Genomic DNA, 13,929 nt, shown 5'->3' on the forward strand with positions numbered 1-13,929 from the left:
TCCACGAGATAAAAATGGGGCACACAGAACAGTCGAATGAACGAACACAGGTAGCGGATCCACAGAGTTCTGCCGCAGTGTGAGCTTGACGGCCTCCCTAGGCTGTGGCCTCACCAGGCTACCTCCACCCAATGCTCTCTCCTTCTCCAGCTGAGTCCCTGGGTCAGTGCCCAGGGCCTGGGCAGCTGCCCCTACCTTAGTGTTAGTGCACGCCTTTCCCTTCTTGTAGTCTTTGTGGCTGCCCCGCTTGTCCAGCTTTGCCCAGAGGGCCTTGGCTCTCCAGTAGTTGAGCTTGGACTTGAGCTTGTGGTAAAAGGAGCGGTGGTCCTTAGGCTTCAGTTCCAGGTGGTCGCAGAGCTCTTGGAAGGCCTTGAGTGTCCCCTTGCAAGTGGTGGCCTGCACGAACCGGTCAAAGAGGATGTGAGCCCGATTCGTCGCCTCGTTCTTACGCTCCTCCATGTCTCCCCACTCTCAAGCCCCTGACAAATGGGGCGGTGGGGGGGCTGTCGATCCACCTGACGCCGTCACGTTAATCTAATAAAGAAAGAAAGAGGAACGGTTAGCAAATCCAAAGCTGCATCTAGAAACGTTTTCTAGGAGACATAGCTTTTCAGAGTGCACTTCCTAAGTGTTGCAGGCACTTGTTACACAAGCGTGATAAGCTGCCCGTCCTCTAGACTCCAGGCACCGTCTGAGACACCGCGGGCAGAGAAATGAGGAAGACTGCGGTTGCTTTCAAGGATCTTACAGTTTAGTGGGTGAACAGAAGCTTAGATGTGCCCTACTAAGTGTCAGAGAGAGAGAGGCTCAAGGGATGTGGGAACGCAGGGGAAGAGCACCTACATCATGGGGGAGGGATCCTCATCCAGGATGAGCCTCTGAGGGATGACATCTGAGGGTTTCAGGATGAATTAGTGTCAACCAGGCAGGGAGGAAGCACAGGACGTGGAAAAGGAAGTAAACTGGAAGGCTTGCAAGGGACTCTTACAGATGAAAGGGTCAGGGATGTTTCTCGTGGAGTGAGTGGTGAGCCCAGGCTGAGGGATTACAAACAGAAGCCCTCATCTGTGGCGGGTTCCCTGTTACAGCTGAGCTGCCTTAGTGGAGGGGCTCACTAGGCAGTCGGCTGAGTCGGCTCGGGGGCACAGCACACAGGTGGTAGCTGACCTGTGAAGGCTGGTCAGATCACACGGGGGAGCCCTGGGCTCTGGCGGAGATCTGGACTCAGCGAGGGAGGAGCTGGCAGCCAAGGACGAGCGTGCTCTGAAGAGCTTCCGAGGCACAGCGGAGAGGTCTGAGAGCAGAGCCAAGGTTGGCGTGTAGGGACCGAAGTCCTGCCATGTGGACGGCATGTGGCAGGTAGGATTTTACAGTCATTCCATTTTGCCCACAAAGAAACCTGACAGCAGTAATGATGCCGTCTATACCTCCCACTTATCAAAAACCTCCAGCACCTACCCGCCTAGGTTTGCTGGGAGAAGCTTCAAGAAGGGAGGGGCCCCGCAAGCACTCCTTCACCCACTCCCTGCCTTGGGTCTGTACCACACTTACTTGTCATCACTGCGGAGAACTGCTGCTGGGGGCGGGAGGCAAAGGGCCAGAGGCTGGAACAGGGCAAGCAGAGAAGCAGGGCAGGGCAACAAGACGAGCAGCACCTCGGCCCTGGGTCCACATGTGCCGGGCCTGGGCTGCCCCACTCGGCCTCGGTTCTCCCTCACGTGAGGTGAGAGTGGATGCCCCGAGTTCAGTGTGGGAAAACCCTCCCAGCCACAGGACTCAGGCCCGGGGCTCCAGGCGACTTCCCACCGGGTGACAAACAGGGCTGAGCCCGAGCTCTGCTTTAAAGAGGACCTGCTCGTGGAGATGGCAGGGGATGGAGGAAGGGAGCTGCTGACCCACTGTGTTGGGGGGAGGAGGGGTGGAAGTGAGGAGTGACCCGCTATTTAGTGAACCAGCCCAGGGCAAAGGGAGCCACCAAACTATGTGCTGATGAGACCCTCTGCTTGCCTCCCCAGGCCTGGAAGAGCCCCACGTCCCGTCCTGAAGCTCTTACAGGCGGGAGAAGCCCCCTTGGGAAGCAGGAATAAGATTCTGCTTCTTTCCACACTTCACCGTGTATTATAAGGCTGATCGAACCAACTGGAGGTGTGGGTGGTTTCCTGAGAGAAGGCAGTACCTAAATAAGAGGAACTGCCACTTTCCTCTTGTGTTTTCTGTGTCAACAGACACAGCACTTGTTCTGCAGAGGCCGAGGTGAAGATGGTCATTCTTTACCTGAAACACACTGACCTGGCTTCTCATCTCAAATACCTCACTAACTCAACAACCCCTCCTATGCACACTGCTAAACAACAGCTTGTCCCAATAGCCATGTGGCCAAGAGTCCACCAAGAAATGGAACTAACCTTCAGTTTCCCCTAAATAGAAGTTTATTCTAGGTAGTGCTAAGCAGCAAGATATTTTAAAGTTTCTGAAAAGAGCCCATTCTTCTTCTTACAAGTCAATGCTCATCTTAGAAACTGCAGGTAGTCAGAAGACGGCTTTTAAGTGGCAGAGAAAACCAGACATGCTCATCCAGAAGCAGAAGAAAGGGTAATAACCCACGACTAGAAACAAGGGTCCCGGGTGTTGCCCGTCGGGGCCTCTGCAGCTTTATTTGCTTTGCTCGTGTAGCCAGCGCTCCTGCCCGTGCGAGCCCCATGTGTGTGCACAGCTCTCTCGAACCCCACCAGAGTCACAGTGTTTAGAGAGCTTTGAACACACCGGCTCTGATCTCTCTGCCTCTCGTCAAGAAAGAAAATGATTTTTCTTTGTTCCTGAACAGCAGCAGCCACCTTCCACGCCCTGCCAGGATCTGGAGCCCGAGGTACCACCGTGTTCTAGCTGACACCGACATGCTCAAGATCCTGCGACATGCATTTCTAAAGGCCTTTCCCGTCTCACCCCACCCTAAAAGAGTCTCGGCATTTATTTTCAAAGAAGAATTCTGACGTGTGGGCTAACACCCCCTTGGTTGGCTGTAGCCCACCCTGTTTGAAACAAACATTTACTTCCAAAGAGCTGAGCACTTGCTCAAATCAAACCTCACCACACATGAACACCTTCATTAATAACTGGCCCCCAATCCTTCTGCTGATGCAAAACACTTTCAAATGAACAGGCTCCAGCCACTCCCGGACAGCTGCAGAGAGCCTGCTTGCAAGAGGCAGACAGGGAGTAAGTGCCCAGTGCAAGAGAGTTCCACCTGCAGGTCACTAATGACAACAGATAAGTAGAGGGAAGCTGGTTCCTGGAACAATGTGACAGGCACCCGAGGTAAGACTACACAAGACCAATTCCCTTGGGCTGCCTCAGCTTTCCCCCTCTGTGAGCCAAGTGGCCGTAGCAGAAGACACTCCAGTGTCTGTTCTGCAGCTCTGCTGGCGGGACAGCCTCGTGCAGCCTGGGGACTACCCGGCACTGGGTTCACGCTAAGAGCAGCTGAGCAGACGGCAGAAGGACCACTCCCGCCATCGCCCTCATGCTTTCATTCCTGAACGTCAAACCCAGGTCGTGCTCCTCCAGGCCTCTCCTGGACCACCCCCATGTGCTGTACGTCCCACTAGCCACGGAAAATCAACAGTCATAAACGCAGGAGCCTACATACCAGGAAACCTGGCCAGAAGGTGCCAGAAATCCTGAGGACTGAAAAGTCAAGGTGTGGAAGGAAGGGACGAGGGAAGTGAGGAGCCTGAGGAGAGACGAGGAAGAGGTGGGGCCCGCTCTCCGCACGTCAGTGCGATCTCTGCCACCAGCAATGGCCTGCGAGTTCCATCCCACAGCAGCTGACTGCTGACTCAGAAGCACACTCCTTGGCTGTGGAGGAAAGTGCTAGAGAGACAGCCTATGAAGTGCATGCAGGAACAGAGTTTATGTTTCTATTTATAAGAGTAAAACGTTGTCACTGACTCATGGCTGGTTTGAGAACACTCAGTCTCTAGCTCTTAGAATAGATGGGTGGTTATTTGAGGGGTGGGGGAGACTTATCTTTAAAAATAGAAAAATTAAAGAGAATCAAAACAACAAAATAAGAATTATACTTCAAGAGTAAGAAATCAGAGCCAAGTTTGGTTAATTTTCTCCCTAGCCACTGCACCACTAATATTCTGGCACATGTGCAAATCTGACTCTTACAAAGGATCTATGAAATGCTCCTTTCCTAGCCCATGCAGTCAGAGGCGTGACTTGTCTAAACAGACCTAAAGGAAGGCAGATAGGAAGACATGTTTTACAATGTCATTAGGAGGAAAATTAGATGACAAATGCACTTCAGATTACAGAGATTCCTTCATGTTTTACAGAAACAAGGACCAAAGTAGCCAAATGCCTTGAGTTCTTGGTCAGTCTTTCTGCAAACGGGCCACTCCGGCCACCACCGTCTGTGGATGGGGACACTGAGTCCCTGGCCTGGGGCATCTGACTGAATCAGACTGCCTGGGAATGAAACTCCTCGCCGCCCCAACTGCTTCCCAGCTCCTGTCCCAAAGGCCTCTCATCTCTCATGGCCCCAAGATAAGGCTCTCTAGGTCCCAAGGAAGCAAGCTCAAAATACAAGAAGGAAAGCAGTCCTTCTCACAATTCTTGTTGCTGCCTTTGTTCTATCCTCAGTTCTTCTCTGACTTTCCAGCCTATTTAGCATCAGATGGACACTCGGCAGGATGCTGAGGACATCGGAAACCAGCCCCCGTGCCCCTCCCCATTCCATGGATCTGCTCTTTAGTCCCACGCCCCGGTCCTCATCCACGCCTGCGATTCCGCAAGTGCGTGACTGGAATGGCTCTCTCTTCCACCACCTCAAGGCTTCATCAGGGCAGGGACCGGAGCTCTGCAGCTTCAGCCTGGCCTGCAGTAGGAACACTCTAGTTTCTGTGGAGTTGACAAGGGAAAAGAATCCCTAGTGGGAGTCTGTCTGGAGGTCCCTGCGTGGCTGGGGGAGGTGGAGGAGAAGCGGGGGGATGTTACAGAGGAGAGTTCTATCTAATGTGCCACCAAAATGGGGTGTCTAAGAACACAGTCAGCCTGGGCAGGGAAGAGCAACTATCAAGAATGCAGTGCTTTTGTTATGGATTCTCACACTGCCTTATTCTAGGAGGTGGAACGGCCCTCTCTAGAGGAGTCTGAGAGGAGCCTGGACCATGACCTCTGGGTTCTCTTCCAAGTCTCCAATTCTGAAAGACGCTAACCCCTAATGTTGTATCTTCTCAAAACTTTTTATTTTACTTTCTTTGATAGCAACCTATTTCTTCAGGAAAAACACCTACACAATTGACCAAGGAGTCAGAAATGACCTCTGCCCATAGAGAACAAACTTGTGGTTGCCGAGGGGGAGAGGGAAAGGGATGGACTGGGAGTTTGGGGTTGGCAGATGCAAACTATTACATTTAGAATGGATAAACAACAAGGTCCTAACGTATAGCACAGGGAACTATACTCAATATCCTGTGATAAACCATAATGGAAAAGAACATAAAAAAAAGAATGTATATATGTATATAACTGAGTCACTTTGCTGTACAGCAGAGATTGACACACTGTAAATCAACTATACTTCAATAAAAATTTTTTAAAATATATATAAATGGGATCATTAAAAAGATAAGATATTGAAGGGTCAGAAAAATAAAATATATCTAAAACATAACTTTAAAAAAAGAAAAGAAATGACGTCTGCCTTTGTCACCCCAAGCAAACACTAACAAGTCCAAGTCAGAGCCGAACACCAGTAAACATAATGGCTGATGCCGATGCAAATGCCAGTGTCTGTCCCAAATAACCTGGGAAAACAAAGAGTCAAAAAGAGCAATGCCCCTGCCCCAGTGTCTCAGGAAGAGCATCTTCACCTGCAAAGTGTAGGTAACGTGCAATGAATCACAGGGTTTTGCAGGAACTGAGGTAATGAATGCAAAATGTTTAGCAGTGCCAGGTGCACAGCAAGACCCAGTAAATGGCAGGAGTGTTGTTATTATCTAGTAGTTTATAATCCCATCAACAAAAGGTTATACTCAGCTAAATAAGTGGCTATTCATATAACAGAATGAGAGAACTCAGACAGCTCTGTCTTCTGAAAGAAAGAAAAATGTTGTAAAACTTCCTTTGTCCCTCCCTCACTCTTCACCCTCCCCACTCCACTTGTCCCAGAAGGTGTGACAATGGCATTGGGCAGGAGGGGCTAAAGGTTAACACCCAAGTGGGCAAGTTCCTGCCAAACTCAGATGTTCAAACAAGAAAGATACAAGGACTGTCAGTGACAGTGAAAACAGCCAACACTGAATACTTATTGGCGGTCAGATCCACACCGCATCTCCACCGTCACCACAATCTACCACCTGCATTTTGCAGGTGGAAAACTGCTGCTTAAAGATGTTTAAACGTCACACATCAGGAACACGGTGCAGCCAGGTTTTGTATCCAGAGCCCAAGGCCCGAGCCATTCGAAGGAAGAACCACCTGAGAACACAGCTTGAGAAACAAGAGCTCATCAGAACGACGTCCCCGGTCCAGAACCTCCAGGAAGAGCGCTCCGGGTGAACTTCGCAAGGACACACAATACAAGATTCTTTTTCTTCTCACAATTCATCGCTGTATGGGCTCCTCTGAAATGGAGTCCTTTCTCAAATGGAGGTCAGGGCACTCTGGGGTCACAGTGACCCTCTGAGTGGCAGCTGAAAGGCTGAGCGCTCCCCAGCCTGCATCCCTCAGCAGCTCTCGCACCTGAGCCATCTTCAGCACCTCTCAGGAGGTGATCACAAAGCATTTCTGAATCACCCAATGCTACTCCACTTGCTGCAGGAACTCAGGGCAGGACAGGAGGTGAATCTCAACCTACTCACTACCAAAGGTCCAGAGCTGAGGGACAGAGACCAAAAGACCAACCCCTTCCTGCCCACAAGTCTGAGAGCCTTGTTATGATCCAGGCTGCCAGGGCAAGGAAAGGGCCTCTGGTTGGGGAGAGAGGCTCACTGAGGTTGTGGGAAAGCGCAACCAAAAGCTGTTTTCTGCACAAGGGCAGGCCCCAATCCACGTATCTTGGCGCTGTGTACCCAGTTCCCGGCACACAGTAGGTGCTCAGTGAGGTTCTGCTGACTAGAGGACTGACTACCCAGCCACCTGCACTTGTGCAGAGTTGGGAAGTGGTCTGCCTGGCAGTCGTGCAGGGTGACCTCAAGGGCCACTGCTGGACAGGGGCTCAGAGAACACCAAAGCTGCGGCAGCCCAACGGGATACCGATACTCCCACAAGGACAGCTGTGGAGCTGTAGGGAAACACCTCCAGTATCTCCTGCTCCCGGGGGCAGACCCTGCAGCAAAAGCTTTGTAAACATGTGAACTGCTGGCAAGAGGTTAACGTGGCACCGAATCGGGGGTTTTTCAGTCGTCTGGTCTGCCTACTACCAACTGCCATGAATCACAAAATATAAGATGGTCAAGATACAAAGGACCACCCAGTGTGACCAGCCACCCCACACCTGCATCTTCTGTGTACCGACCACAACACACAAACAGCTGCACTGACAGGCAGCTTTCTACCTTGTGAAGCAGTCTTCACCATCTTTGAGCAGCTTGAAATGTTAATTTCCCAAGGACACAATTTCTAGGTAGAAGACCTCATAGTTTTTACTCCATGGTCCAAAATTTCCCCTTGGAAGTATCCAGAACAAAATTAGTTCCTCTTTTACAGGCCAGCCGTCCAAACATCTGCTATCTTCACATCCTCCTCAGTTCCTTCAACCATTTCTCTTTTGACGTGGCTTTCAGTTTCTTCACCTCAGCATTCTTCCATAAGCTCCTACGACCATGTCAATACCCATCTCATCTGCCCTCCTTCCGTGACGATGAACATGCCCACGTGAAGCAACCCATGTGCACCGATCCCACCCCCCTTACTCAAGCACACACACTGCCTCCTGCACTGGTCCTCTCCTCCTGCATCAGTCCCTCCCCCAAACAACTATTCCCACTAACATAGGCTCTCATCTTTAAAAACCCTGCCCCGTCCCCATCTCCTCTGACCAGTGTACCCCACTCCCCAGGAGAACTGTCTGTGCTGTGCTCGTGACTTCCTCTCCCACTGTCCCTGAACCTACAACTGTCCCTGAACCTACAACTGTCCCTGAACCTACAACAATGAGGCTTCATTCCCACTGCTCCGCATAAACATCTCATCAAGGACACAGTGACTGCCACACTGTCAAATCCAACGGCCAATCCTCAAGCCTAGTTTCCTCCACCAGCCCAGAGCTCGAGTCACAGCCCACCACGCCTCTCCTCGGCCCTGGGACACCACCCTCCTGGTTCTCCTCTGGGCTCTACAGATACTTTCCTGTGTCCTTTACCGGTCTCTCACATATCCCCACCCTTTGCATGTTGAAATGGTCACGGGGTCACTCAGTCTTTGGGTCTCTTCTCAATCTACATCCACTCCCTGAACATCAGTGGCTTCCTAACTTTTTAAACCGTACACACAGTTCTCTCTATATATAGTTTATGCAAATGTAATTTTTCTTAACAATAAAGCTATTTTTAATTTCAATCAATCAAAATCTTGTAGCTTTTAGACTCTATTGCTCAAGACTGCACGTAAGCAACTTAAATGCAAATTACATTGGTAGCGCTTAGGGGAAGCAGACTGTGTACTTTGTTTTTGCTCTCCACTTCTATTTGATATTTTTATTAGTTATCTGTTTTATACATATTAGTGTAAATATGTCAATCCCAATCTCCCAATTCATCCCATCACCACCACCCACCCCCATAAATGTAATTTTTGAAAAATGTCACAAGTTACCTTTACTACTGAAATATTCTGACGTTTTCTGTTCTCTCATTCTTTAAAGTTGCTGGTCCCCACTATATTGCTTTCATGACCCATTAATGAGACATAACTCACTTTGAAAAACTCTGCCCTCCATGTCCCCCAGTACCATGGCCTTAAGTATCCATTTTACATAGACATCGTCACTGGTGCACAAATCTATTTTCTCTCCTCTGAACCTGTAAAACCAACTGCTTATTTGACATTTCTACTTGGAAATTTGACAAGCATCTCAAACTTAATATGCACACAACCTTGATTCCCATTCCTATCCCCAGCCTGCTTCTTCCTTAGTATTTTCTGCATCTCAGCAAATGACACCAACATCCAGCCAGCTGCTCAAGCTAAAACCCTTAGAATTATGCTAATTTCTGTCACATCCCATAGTCAGTTCTTCAGTATCTTCTGTCTGTTCCATCTTCAAAGTACAGCCCAATCCAACCACTCTCCACCATCTCGTCCCCCACCCTCATCAAAGTCATGTCATCCCTCCCTTGGGTTCCTCCAGAGCCCCTCCCTGCTGCCACTGTCCCAGTCCCACCTCCCCCGAATGTGTTCCAATAGCAGCCTGAGCATTCACTCAATGTTGGTCCAATCAGGTTACACCTCTGCTCTACAGCTCCACGGCTTCCCAGCTCAGAGTTAAATCCAAAGTCCTCACAATGGCCTCTGAGGCCCAGAGTGACCTACTGCACTCCCGTCCCCTATGCTCTTTAGGCTCTAGCCAGACTGGCCTCCTTCTTGTTCACCAAGTACCCCCAGCAGCGGCCACCCAGGTCTCTGCATGCCCGGTCTCCCTGCTGATGCTCTCCACCAGATGGCCACACGGCTTTCATTTGTTTGTTTTTTATTTATTTATTTTTGGCTGTGTTGGGTCTTTGTTGCTGTGCACCGGCTTTATCTAGTTGTGGTGGGCGGAGGCTACTCTTTGTTGCAGTACGTGGCCTTCTCACTGCAGTGGCTTCTCCTGTTGAGGAGCACGGGCTCTAGAGTGCAGGCTCACTAGTTCTGGCTCGAGGGCTCTAGAGCGCAGGCTCAGTAGTTGTGGGGCACGGGCTTAGTTGCTCCGTGGCATGTGGGATCGCCCCGGACCAGGGCTCGAACCCATGGCCCCTGCGTTGGCAGGCGGATTCTTAACCACTGAGCCACCAGGGAAGCTCCCCACAGCTTCCTCTTCACCTTCTTCAGGGCTTTGCTCAAACATCACCTCGTTAGAGAACCCTTTCCTGACCCCCCCCCACAGACGAAACAGCACCCACCTCCCATTTCTCTTTAACCCCCTCACCTTGCTTCATTTTTCCTGTGGCATTTGTTATGACCTGACATAGTGTATGTGTATTGTCCATCTTCTCCAGCAGAATGTAAGCCCCAACTATAAAGAAAAGAGCTCAACTGGAATGTGCCCCTCACTGCTGACACCACCGCACAGAACAACCTGCAAATCTTTATCACTAATGTGCTGCTTCTAAAATCTACCCCCATATTTACGCGCTTTGCTTTCAAGACCCACTGGGACCTTTCAACTATCTTTACTAAAACTCATCTTGTTTGATTCAGCCAGAGTCATGGATGCAGTTCCCATCTTAGCATTAAAACAAACATTTTTACCATGGCCTACAAGGCCCTAGAACAGTGTTTCACAAAATTTTGGTCTTAGGACTCATACTTTATACTCTTAAAAATATTGAGAACCCAAAGATCTATCAATACTTACTGCATGTGAAGTTAAAACTGAGAAAAATTTCAATATTAATTCAGTTTAAAACAATCCATTACACAGTAATTAACATTTTTTCCATAAAATATTTTCCAAAACAAAAATGTAGTGATTAGAGTGATAATGTTTTTACATTGTTGCAAATCTCCTCAATGTCTGGCTTATTTAAGACAGCTGGATTCCCACATCTGCTTCCTGCACTCCATCTGCTGCAGTATCACGTATCACGCAGCCTCTAGAAAACTCCACCGTACACTCGTGAGCAGAAAAGAGGGGAAAAGGCAAGTATTTCCAGCTTAGTATCACTGTGAAAATAGTGTTAAGCTCACAGACCCCCCCTGAAAAGGTGTCGGGGAGCCCCTATGAGACCCACACCCCATGCCCTTACCTCTCTCACCTCCTGCTACTGCGGCCCCCTTACTCATCCCCTCCGTCACACCAGCTTCCTTCCTGCCCCGCGGACAGACTCACCCCTCAGCCTGGGCACTCGCTGCTCCTATGTCTGAAATACTCTCCCCCAGATCCAGTCACATATTCAAAAAATACTACCAAGCATCTGTTGTGTGCCAAGCACTCTTCTTTTTCCTTTTTTTAAATACATTTATTTTATTTATTTTTGGCAGCGTTGGGTCTTCGTTGCTGTGCGTGGGCTTTCTCTAGTTGTGGCAAGCAGGGGCTACTCTTCGTTGCAGTGCGTGGGCTTCTCATTGCGGTGGCTTCTCTTGTTGCGGAGCACAGGCTCTAGGCACACGGGCTCAGTAGTTGTGGCTCGCAGGTTCTAGAGCACAGGCTCAGTAGTTGTGGCTCGTGGGCTCTAGAGCGCAGGCTCAGTAGTTGTGGCTCACGGGCTCTAGAGTGCAAGCTCAGTAGTTGTGGTGCGCAGGCTCAGCAGTTGTGGCTCATGGACTCTAGAGTACAGGCTCAGTAGTTGTGGCACGTGGGCTCAGTAGTTGTGGTTCACGGGCTCTAGAGCACAGGCTCAGTAGTTGTGGCCCGTGGGATCTAGCGCGCAGGCTCAGTAGTTGTGTGCCGAGCACTTTTCTAGGCTCTAGAAATAACACAGTGAACAGAGGGAAAACCTGTCCCTGCCTCCCTGGGTGCCCGTCCTCTGAAGGGGCTGACAGGTGTGTGATGCAACCTCACCACCCTTGGCTGTTATTCGAGTGTCACCTCCTCAGTGTGGCCTTCCTTGAGCACACCATTTAAAACTGACCCCCCACCCAGCTTAGCCTCTTGCCCTGTTTTCCCCGAAGCACTCACCACAGTCTGATGTACTATAAATGCCATTTACTGTCTTCCTCTCTAGAATGTGAGTTCTACAAGGACAAGGATTTTTGCCACTTTGCTCCCTGCTGTATCGTCGCACCCAGAATGGGTCCTGACTCAGAGCAGCGCACAACAACTGCCTCTTTTTTTTTGTTGTTGTTGTTTTAATTTATTTTATTTATTTATTTTTGGCTCTGTTGGGTCTTCAGTGCTGTATGTGGGCTTTCTCTAATTGTGGTGAGCAGGGGATACTCTTAGTTGTGGTGTGCGGGCTTCTCATTGCAGTGGCTTCTCTTGTTGCGGAGCATGGGCTCTAGGCACGCGGGCTCAGCAGTTACGGCACATGGGCTCAGTAGTTGTGGCTCGCGGGCTCTAGAGCTCAGGCTCAGCAGTTGTGCACACGGGCTTAGCTGCTCCACGGCATGTGGGATCTTCCTGGACCAGGGCTTGAACCCGTGTCCCCTGCATTGGCAGGCAGATTCTCAACCACTATGCCACCCGGGAAGCCCAACAACTACCTCTTGAATCCATGAACAGATGCGTGACATCAGGGGGTTCAAGCAGAATTCTGTTGGGACGTGAGATGGAAGTCACCAAATGAAAATGGACTGAGAGCCACCAGGTTGAGAGCAGGAACACGCAGAATCCTACAAGGGGACCCGCGCCTTTTCCACGGCCACACCTGCTGTGGACCCTCCCTCTATAGACCCCTCCGGCAGACCCCTGCACCCATGCAGCAGGAGAGGAGAGCCGGACAGGAGCCAAGCCCTGGAGGCAGCTTTGTTTTCACAGCCAAATGGTTTCAGAGTAACAGACCCCATGAAAAGAATCTGGCTGCACAGAAGAAGAGTTTATCAGTGTCACGAAGTGTTACAGGGCAGCTCCCAGTCCACCTCCCCCGGAAGCTAAGGGAAAGACCCATAATCTTTCTATATCCGGGGTGTGTGTGTGTGTTTGTGTTTAAAATCTGTCTCAGAAATCCATGCTGCTGTCGTAAGTTGGGGTGCCTGCAAAGGCAGCGTTTCCTCACTCACGGCTGAAGACAAAGGGGAGCCGCACCGCCCAGCAGCTTCTGACAAGGCTGCCCAGAGATTAAGTGGAGAAGGTGGGCAAACAGAGACAGACAGCTGGACCCTTGAAACACCAGCTTCAGAGGTGGGATAGGGATGGAACTTTTCTGAACAGTAGGAAAAAAAGTCAGCAGCGCAGACTGATGTGGCCACATCAACCTACAGGGTTGGGAGGGGCGTCAGCACCACCCAGGGATTCAGGCCCCGCAAGCCACGCCCACCCCATCCACTCTTAATGCCCCCGTCTGGCAGGAGCAGGGGCCTCACCTTCCCCTTCTCCAGCCCCCACTCACTGTCCTCACCCCTACCCTCCCTGGAGGAAGGTCCTGCCAGTCAGAGGCCCTTTGTTCTCTGAAACCGGCGCCATCTACTGTAGTACATTTCCCCCCTTTTTGGCCATTTTTAAGTGCACAGTTCAGTGGCATTAAGTACATTCGCGTCCTGTGCAACTATCACCACCACCCACCTGTCATACATTTTAAACTTCTTCCTCCCTCCCAGCCTGCATGCTGGGGTCTCTCCCATCTTCCCACACACCTGTGCACCTTTCCAGCTGCCGGCCCCTCCCTCCTGCTTCCTGAGGGCGCCATGTAGCCCTTGCTGTCCCCACCGCATGACCTCCTAACTATGCCCCATCACCTTTCCCCTCCCTCTGAATCTGGCTTCTGTCCTCATCACTCCACTGAGGGCGCTGTGAAAGGCTCAGACACTTCAACCCCTATCTCACTTGTTCCCGCTCATTTGCTCTTCCTGGAAACCCTCCTCTCCTTGGCTCTGTCTCCTGCTTCTCAACCACTACTATCCTCAGGCTTCTCAGCTCCCTCAAATGGCTACAACTGTTTCAGCTGCCCCTCTCTTCATAAACTGGACGACCTCTACACTTCTAACTTTGCTGACCTTGCTTCTGCGATCCAAACGCTACTGAAGATCTCCATCCAGACATCCCACGGGTACCTCAAACTGAGGAGTGCACCACAGGACACTTCCGTTCTCTTCCCCAGCTCTCACCTCCTCATGTAGTCAAAT

The 13,929-nt window shown here is 50.5% G+C and overlaps 1 protein-coding gene across 10 annotated transcripts in view; it reads right to left on the bottom strand.

The window, feature by feature from the left end:
* The window catches only part of MICAL3 (microtubule associated monooxygenase, calponin and LIM domain containing 3), a 193,820-nt gene that overhangs the window by 104,933 nt on the left and 74,958 nt on the right, over positions 1 to 13,929 (bottom strand). For all 10 annotated transcript variants that reach the window (XM_032644838.1, XM_032644834.1, XM_032644833.1 and 7 more), the window contains exon 4: positions 196 to 534. In XM_032644838.1, the coding sequence (XP_032500729.1) occupies positions 196 to 459 (264 nt within the window). In that variant the 5' untranslated portion in view covers positions 460 to 534. The remainder of the gene's footprint in view (positions 1 to 195; positions 535 to 13,929) is intronic.

Source organism: Phocoena sinus, chromosome 10 (genome assembly GCF_008692025.1).
Source record: "Phocoena sinus isolate mPhoSin1 chromosome 10, mPhoSin1.pri, whole genome shotgun sequence".
Taxonomy (NCBI): domain Eukaryota; kingdom Metazoa; phylum Chordata; class Mammalia; order Artiodactyla; family Phocoenidae; genus Phocoena; species Phocoena sinus.